General features: G+C 43.0%; 1 protein-coding gene across 1 annotated transcript in view; it reads right to left on the bottom strand.

Annotated features, from left to right (window-relative positions):
• Nucleotides 1–9,308, bottom strand: part of LOC116400243 (cryptochrome-2-like) — a 29,225-nt gene that overhangs the window by 2,524 nt on the left and 17,393 nt on the right. Inside the window, exons 2-9 of the mRNA XM_031877986.1 lie at nt 8,765–8,853; nt 8,184–8,268; nt 7,846–7,971; nt 6,298–6,483; nt 6,015–6,166; nt 1,216–1,418; nt 974–1,054; nt 280–833 (exon numbers count right to left, since the gene is read on the bottom strand). Coding sequence (XP_031733846.1) covers nt 310–833; nt 974–1,054; nt 1,216–1,418; nt 6,015–6,166; nt 6,298–6,483; nt 7,846–7,971; nt 8,184–8,268; nt 8,765–8,853 — 1,446 coding nt within the window. The 3' untranslated portion in view covers nt 280–309. The remainder of the gene's footprint in view (nt 1–279; nt 834–973; nt 1,055–1,215; nt 1,419–6,014; nt 6,167–6,297; nt 6,484–7,845; nt 7,972–8,183; nt 8,269–8,764; nt 8,854–9,308) is intronic.

Raw genomic sequence — 9,308 nt, forward strand, 5'->3', positions numbered from 1 at the left:
TTTCTCTGAGTTAGTCCTCAAGTTTGTTCTGTTGTGAAATTGCTTAATGCAAATTGTTAACATAGCAGTACATTTCCTTTTCTGTAGGAAATGTACCAAATGTACCTAATTAGGTGTTAATTAGTGAGCGGACGGCTGAGGCTATGCTATTTATATTAGCAGTAAAATCCAAACACCAAGGCAATGTTGCCATTGTCAACAATGAAAGAAAATGTTTTATATATTACATTCATTCTCTTCAACTTTTTTACTCTTTAACTGATTTTTCTAGATGCTCACCTAGAATCACTGCTGATGTTCAGCAATCTCTTAAGGAGTACCTTCCTCCATTCTCTCATCCTCCTGTTCAACGTCCTCCTCCATCCTCTCCTCCCCTCCTGCTTCCTCTCTCTCCTCCTCTGCTCTCCTCTCTCCCTCCCTGGCTGCTGGAGTGCAGCTGTGTGGCCCTTGCTGCCTCTGGTTGCGCCGCAACTTGCGAGCAAGGCCTTTACTCCTCTGCCCTATAGAGGAGGGCTGAGTCGTTGTCATGGCTGGACTGGGGGATGGGGACATGATGGGACATGAAGGGGAAGAGGATTTGGACAATGAAAGACTGCTCAGAGTTGATGTTGAGGAGGGAGCAGCCACTGTGGACAGTGGATGGCAGGCACATGTAGACGTTGCGGCGGCTACAGAGGGCGGTATGTGTGATCCTGAGGAGCCACAGGGTGTCTGGGATGGGTGACTGTTTGCTGCACCCTCCAGGTCTGGGTATGGGGCAAAGGTGGAGGATGCATAGACTGTGGACAAATCAGGAGCTATAGAGCAGCCAGCTGCTTCATAATCAGCAGGACCTTTGGGAGGAGAGTAAGATAACATGAGATAATAATTAACACAGTTTGACAGTGAAATATGTACCTGAGTAATAGTTATAATAACATTTGTATATATCCTCCAAAGAAAATGAGAATATTGCTTTTGTGTTTACTCCTACCAGGGCCACTGCTGGTCTGGGATTCATTGGTCATTGGTGGCTCCGCCTCCTCTTGGATCGTTGGTACTGATGCTAGAAGACCTGAGTGTGAGAGTGAAATTGTGTGAGAGAGTGAGTGTGAGAGAGAGATTGTGAGAGAGAGAGTGCGTGAGTGAGAGTGTCACACACACACACAAAATGGACCAAAGAATAAATATCTCCGTGTATATATATATATATAAATCTTAGGTTAGTTGACATACTAAGTCCTCTGTAATGTGAGAGTTGCTGGTAAACTTGTTTCATCCTCTCAATGTTGAGCCTGCTGCCCTCTGCGTGGTTGATCATTGGTTTTGGGTAATCAACTCCCACCACACAGTTGGCTGCCTTCTGAACCGACTCCGGGGCATTCCACGGCTCATAGATGTACCGGTTGGGATAGTCCTTCAAGATGGGGATGTAACGCCTGCAGGAAATTTCATGGTAAATGGTAAATGGACTGTATTTGTATAGCGCTTTTCTAGTCTTCCGACCACTCAAAGCGCTTCAACACTACATGTCATTCACCCATTCACACCCATTCATACACTGATGGCATGGGCTACCACAGTGGTTCTCAAATGGGGGTACGTGAAGGCACTCCAGAGGGTATGTGAGATTTAAAAAATATATATTTAAAATTAGCATCCATTCAAAAATCCTTGAAAAATAGTTATTTCATGAATATTCAATAAAATATAAGTGTAAGTTCATAAACTGAATTTTATATTCAGTAGGCCTTTGGCCGGCACTGTCGACTTGATTGGAAAGAGAAGTGTCCTTCTCTTTCACTGAAGAATCTGTTTTCTTCACTTCTGCAGGCAAATTGTCCGCTTCCTTTTCCAGGATACGAAACAAAAACAAAACAAACAGTCTCTATTGGTCCAGCAAATCTAAAACTGTTACCTAGGCTTTTCTTTTAAAAACATCAACGTTGTGTCCTTGCCTCCTTACTTGCGAATTGAATCGCATGGAATGGCAGAGATTTGGGGGTGAAACACACTACTCTGCTTATGTTTGGAAACACATATGTTTTGCTACGTTTACACTGAGCGGCCACACTACGCCGGAGTTTTGGAGCACCCTAAGCGAAGGAGTTTGAAAACACCCCCGAGGTTGGAGGAGTTTGAAAACTCCGGGGTTGCGTTTGCGTGTGGATGGTCGGAAACGGATGTGTTTAGAAAAAATGACGCCCACACCCGTGTTCGCTACTTGATTGGTTCTTAGCAGCCATGACGTCTCCTTCCTTGATTCGTCACACTCGCTATCACGTGACCCGTACCCGGAACAAAACAAACAGCCAGGGCTACCAGTGATTCATTTTAACATGGATAACGAATTTCAAGCGTTGCTTGCTTTGTTGTCTGTACTAGCAGCTGTTGTGCAGTAAAAGTCTGCATTTCTGTGGAGGAAGCAGCTGTTATTGGAGCGATTAGTGAGCGGCGTGACCAGTGGCGTTATCAGACCTATGGAGCGGCCTTCAGAAGCCACAGTTAGCAGTAAATGCTAGTCAGAGCTACGAGTGAGAACAGACAACACGGAGGAAACGAGTGTGTTCTGCCCCCACATTTCTGTGTGGTAGAATGTCATTGCATTTTCATGCTTGTATTTATCCCTCCTCTCTTGCCGATGAAAAGATGTAAGAAGATATATTCTATTCGCTCTTTTAGTATAGCATTTGTGTTGTATTAAATGCTAATCGCGGTTAGCATTTCTCCATTGGTGGTAATGTTAAAATTAGCTTAGAAGCTAGCTAGTCGGACATGTTACATGATGGCTAAGCAAGAGCAGAATAGAGTGAGAGACGTGTGTTGACCACATTTATGGACCCATAATCTAGTAAACGTTTACGTCTAAGTGTTGATTTTAAAGTAAATTTGATGTGAGAGAGAGAGCTAGAAAGACCCGCAGCGCTGTAACTAAGTCTGAAAAATAAAATTTCTAAAACTTTCCACGAACTGTCTGTTTGAGTTTATAGAGGAATATTTTAGAGGAAGATCTTAAGTATCAAATACAACCTTTCATTATTAAAGACTACTTTATTACTCTGTCGTATCTTTTTTAACTAAGCAACCAATCCACTTCCTGTTTACACCGTCACGTGCATGCCCAGTGTATGTTAGTGGTCACGTGCTGTCCGTCTTTGAAGGTTGCCGTGTGGATGCAGATCAATTCGAAAATGATGCTGAAACGCCCGTGTGGACGGAGATCGTTTCTATTTGAAAAATCTGCTTCCAAATCGAAACGGAGTAGTGTGGATGTAGCAAAAGTGTGGTAGAAGAACGGATGAGCCACAGGGGATCCTGGGGTGTCTGTGGGCCTTGACCAATGGGAGGGCAGCGTTGCGTTTCGGTGAAGATTTCACAGGTAAGTGTGAAATCCTTTCTTGTGGGGGTTTTTGTGGGGGCTATTTACCCAAATCAGGCCTGAAGGAACATACATGCCAGATCCCTTTGTTTCAAAGCACATGGTCAGAAGCACATGGTCCCAACATAGGGAAGGCTGGCCAAGCATGAGCTCAGGCATCCTGCCCCAGAAGACTGGTTCTCTCCATTATGGAGTACCAGAAGGGACAATGCTTTGATGTCTGAGGCAAAGACGTCCACCTCCGCTCTGCCATACCGGCTCCAAATCAATCCAAATACATCTGGATAGAGCCCCCAGTCACCGAGGGGTGGCCCTTGGCGGGACAGCACATCTGCTGCAATTTTATGCACCCCAGGGAGATAAATGTCCTTGAGGCTCAGGAAGTGGTGAAATGTCCATATAAGGAGCTGTTGTGACACTTGCACATCCTGCCTGGACCTGGTGCCTCCCTGATGATTGATATGATACACTGACGAGGCTCCCTGTCCAGATGAGAACACGCCGGCCCGTCAGTGCTAGGAGAAAATGTCGCAGAGTCAGATATATTGCGGGTATGTGTTCTAACCCCTGCTTCACGCTCCATCGGCCCTTGATGGTCCTGCACTGTCAGACTGCACCCTTACCCATAGAGAGGCGTATGTCTCCACCACCTCTCGGTAGGAAGGGATTACTCCTAGAGGAACCCCCTTGGTAAGATATAGTGTTCTCTTCCAAGGCTTCATTGTCTGGTAACAAAAGCTGGACACCCTGACGTTCCTGTCCCGGTGCCACTTGGAATCCAAGTGGAGCCTGTTGACCCAGATTTGAGGGGGACGTAAGGGGGGCCCGGCAGGCTGAGAAAGAGGCTGTATTTCAAAACCCTGCCCCCTGGAAGCAACCTAAAGTTGCTGAATAGCCTCCATTCTCTTCTGGAAAAGGAAGGCTCTCATTGACTGTGAGTCGAGTGTCATGCCCAGGTAACCTACCCTCTGACTGGGTGTGCGATTGCTCTTTGAGTAGTTCACCGTCAGGCCCAGTTGGCTTACATGACCAAGGAGCATAGCTGTATCTATGACTCCCTGCAGCCCAGTTGAAATGATTAGCCAATCATTAGTCCAGGTAAGATTGTCAAACCTCTTGAAAGAACGGCTGCCGCGCACCTTGTAAAATACTTGGTAAGCCTGTTCTTGGAAGGCGAACCTTAGGAACTGCCAGTGGTAAGGTGCAATAGGCATCCTTGAGGTGTATTGACACAAACCAGGCCCCCTGTTCCACTGTCTGGAGAATGTCTGCCATTTGCAACATTCAAAATGACAGAACCTTTATACACTTGTTCAACCCTCTCAGGTCTAGGATTTGGCAAAACCCGCCATCCTTCTTCGGAATTAAAAAAATACACTGGATAGAACCCACTGAGCTGTGTATGGCATTCTACAGGCATGATTGCGTCTTTGTCTAAGAGGGCAACGATTTCCTGCCTGAGGGCAACGGATTCTTTTGAATCTCTGACCATGGTCTTTCTGACGCCGCAGAAAGTGGGTGGCCGGCATCGGAACTGTAATGTGTATCCCTTGGAGAGTGTGGACACCACCCAAGGGTCTGTGTTCTCCCTCTCCCAGTAGCTGAGGTGCTGCTGAGAAAAGCATCTTGACACCGGTCCATCGCACCTCAGGTCTGGACCCCTAAAGCCTTTTCTGGGGTGACCGCATGGGGCTGGTGCTCCAGGCACCCGAAAAGCCAGCTGGGAAGGAGCACGGCTGCGCTGATCAATGTGCCCAGGATAGTGAGCGGCTCTAGGTTGTCTACCCGGGCGAGGAGGTCATTAAAAGCTATATGTGCAGTAATTGCATTGAGCTTGGCACTGTCTGTTTTCCTTTCCACCAACAACACACGTATGTGACGCAAAGTCATAAGAGTCATCATTACTCGCCACACTAGGCCTGTACAGAATGTCATTTTCTAAATTTAAAGCGCCCATTGAGGTTTTCAAATAAAGCTTCGAGAGTCCATTAATACAGGTGTGAGCCTCCCTTTGTGTGCTCCGCAGCAAGAGGGGAGAGCAAACCGTTTTTTGACTGCAGTGAAAATGTTGTTTATGAAAGCTAAACGTCAACAAAAATGGATAGAATACTTTGCTCTCTAGAAACAATGAATACGTCAATCTTTTATTATCACATTTTGACTTTTGGACACAAGACAGACAACTACAGAGACTACGATGTGCTGCAGTGCTCACTGTGTGTAAGAGAGAGAGAGCTGGGAAAAGACGGTGGACAATGTTCAAAAACATGGCCAGCAATGTTTCTGAAAGGCCAAGTGTCTGTATAGTGTTTATTTTTGCAGAAAAGTGCTGGCAGGGTGCAGCGCCTTTATGGAAAGTTCAGAGATTTAAAGTGCTTGAAGCATCCACACAAACTCTTAAAAAAAGATGCTGGCTGGTGCTCGGAAAAAAATACTATGTGGACACTGAGCCTAAGTTATTAATGAAACTAATTCTTATGTCAAAGTTATGAATGAAGCTTTGAAGATTCCAGCTATTCATGAGTTAGCTGTGCTGAAATAAAAGATACACCTTTGTGTAGTCAAAGGTAGAAGTTACTATAATATTAATATTATTAATATGGAAAATTACATGGTATGGTAGAAGATGATGTATAAGTAGCAGCATTAAGTCTACCTGATGTAGTCTCCTGATGGGTCAGTTCTCCTTCCAAAACCAACAGGGCAGTAGCAGTGGAAAAACTGCTGGAAGAAGGCACTGCAGGACAGCCACATCCAGCTTCCAGCATTTACACTCCAGTCTGCATCCAACAGTAGCTCCTCAAAAACCTGCAGGAACCCACAAATATATTTATATAATATTTTGATTTATAGTAGAAATTGGTCTTAAAGTGAACATTGATGCTGCAAAACTTGAGTTTGTGTTTTAGATTACTTTATTAGAAACTTTTCCGTTGTACCTTCATGCCGCTCTCCCAGCTGATCCACAGGTCTCCCCTGGTGAGAAAACAAGCCACAGCATGTCGGGCCAGGTGGTGGATCCAGCCCTCCTGTCTGAGCTGAGTCATGATGGCGTCAATCCAGGGAAAACCAGTCTGACCCTCAGCCCACTTGGCCAGTGCCTCTGGGTTCTGGTCCCATGGGATCTGACAACAAACATACAGTATGTGCAAGACAGATATTAACTATATACTCTTCTTTCTCTCTACAGGAGAATCCTTTTTATCTCAAAGGCCCCGATCACACCAAGACAAGTCGTAGAAACGTGTCGCCTGAAAAATCATTGTTTTCCTATGGTACCGTGCGCAGGGCATACGCTCCTCTCGCCATGTGTCTCGGTTTTTATAGTGGCTTTTAGACGGGCATACAAGTTTAAATATTGTCAGCTTTTAATAAGCACCAGTCGCACCGCTTGTCACCGTCACACTTGGGTCAATCAAATCGAGCAAGAGGTGGGCTTTAGCTATAGCTGGTTGTATGTGGTCCATATTTGCATTTACTTCATAACCACAGGGCGGCGAGTCTGTAGTTACTGACTTTTGACAATTTACTCCGAAATTATCAATAAGGGTCTATGTTTAAATTGTAGCTTGTGTCTGAAGTACAGATGCGTCAGTACTGTATTTCAATACACAGTATACTGCAAATATATTGTGGTAAAAAACATTATTTGAAAATGTAAATAATGTAGTTAGAACCTTACATTTGCACTACAGTGCTTAACAAGTTGTTGCCCTTCATTTAAAATGTTATATAAAATGTCTATTTTAAGGCTATAAGACCGAGAGCCTTCAGCTATGAAGCTCCTCTCCAGTGGAACCAGCTCCCAGTTTCAGTTTGGGGGACAGACACCACAGTTAAAAGTAGGTTTAAGACTTTGCACTTTGATAATGCTTATAATTAGGGCTAGCTCAGGCTTGTCTTGGACCAGCACCTAGATAAGCTGCTATAGGCCTAGACTACTAGGGGTTACTAACTTGGCTTCTTACCCAGAGTCATTCTGCTTTCTCGCCTTACATGTTTCTATGGATTGTGGTTACACCTGGACCGTGGTTGTGCCTGCCACTGTGGTACTGCCTGCAACTCATTGCTACCATTTGGCTGACACCCACAATGATTATGATTGTTAGTGACATCATTCCAGTATTTTCACTAATGCTGTTATTGTTTGTAGTATTTTTGTATTGTAGTTGTACTATTACTACTACTTATGCTATCACCAATCTCATTATATCTATAATTTCTGTCATATTCTCTAACAGTTTTTCCTTGTGAGGGTCCAAGAAAAGAGGATGTCAGATCTTGTACAGATAATAGAGCCCTGTGAGGCAAATTTATCATTGATGATATTGGGCTATACATATAAAATTGAATAGAATATTTAACTCACAATTGCCGTTAAATAAGACAATATAAAGGGAGACATATCCACAGGCTACAGTGCTGACAATTTTATGACCTGTTAAGTGTGAACCTCTTCTTTTAAATAGAGTGACGCAAAGGCCCACCTGGACACAGATGGGGTTTCCCTCCATGCGGTCAAAGTTTGGGTTGTTGGTAGCAGCTGTGTAGAAGAACTCCCTCCATAACAGCTGGCCGAACAGGGACAGAGGAGGACTGCAACGCTTACGAAGCTGACAAAGCACAAGATTGAAAGAAGTAAAGAACAACAAAGAAGAAAGATCATTGCAATTGTTGTGATTCCAAATTTGATGGTCAAAGAGAACAATTAAATACATACATACATATAAGCGCCTCACTGTACAGAAGTGTACAACACTATTAACTTGTGTTCCACTGTGACTTTCATTATTAGAATTGACAGAGAACAAAGTATCCAAAGTACCTTCATGTAGAGCTCCCTGAGGTTGTAGTACAAAACCCTACAGGACAGACAGCCAAAGCGCAGGTAGGGGCTGAGGCCAGTAGGACTTGCATACAAAGAGCACGTGTTGACACGAGGGTGCTCAAAGTTGGCCACCCATACAGAGAGAGAGAGAGAGAGAGACAGACACACATGCACACACACAATGAGGGCTTACAAGTGATTATCTGAAAAATTGTCATGTCATTTTTTTTCACTTATAATGTTGCCGTTTCAACTATGCCTCATTTACCAAGTGTTCTAAATGGGGGCAGGTAATTCCACCAAATTACCAAACAAACTTTTATTAGCGAATTGCCTTTATTTCGTTCCTGGTGTGTTTTATTATTTGAGATTTTGTCATTATTTGAATACAGGATATAATTTAAGAATTTACGGAATCTCATCCCATCCCTAAAAGACAAAAACTCAAGCTTGCAAACAAACTCAAACAGAACCAACGAATAGGGTTAACGGTCATAGCCACAGTGTTGGAGAGACACATTATAGGTTGCCCCCACAACTAAGAGTTAAAGAACAAATATAGACTTAAAATGGTTTACCTTTTTGTCAAGATGTTTGTTGAGTCGGTCCAAGGCCTCTGACTCTCCCCCCTGCCACACGGCTGGAGGTAAACCTTCTGTCCTGAAGCCTGGACACATATTTACATGGAGAGTTCAATGGTCAAATATTAAGCATTTATTATCTAGTGAACCAAACCTTCTCTACTGCATGGTGGTAATATACACAGTAAACTCCATTGATTAATGTGGTATTTTAATGTGACTATTAACAACTGTGTGTATATATATATGTATATATATATATATATACATACATATATATATATATATATATATACATATATATATATATATATATATACATATATATATATATATATATATATATATACATACATACATACATATACATACACATATATATACATACATATACACATACATATACATACATACACACATACATATACATACATATACACATACATATACATATATATACATACACACATACATATACACATATATACATATACATATATATACACATACATATACATACATATATATACACATACATATA

Source organism: Anarrhichthys ocellatus, unplaced genomic scaffold, assembly GCF_004355925.1.
Source record: "Anarrhichthys ocellatus isolate YVR2014 unplaced genomic scaffold, GSC_Weel_1.0 scaffold157, whole genome shotgun sequence".
Lineage (NCBI taxonomy): Eukaryota > Metazoa > Chordata > Actinopteri > Perciformes > Anarhichadidae > Anarrhichthys > Anarrhichthys ocellatus.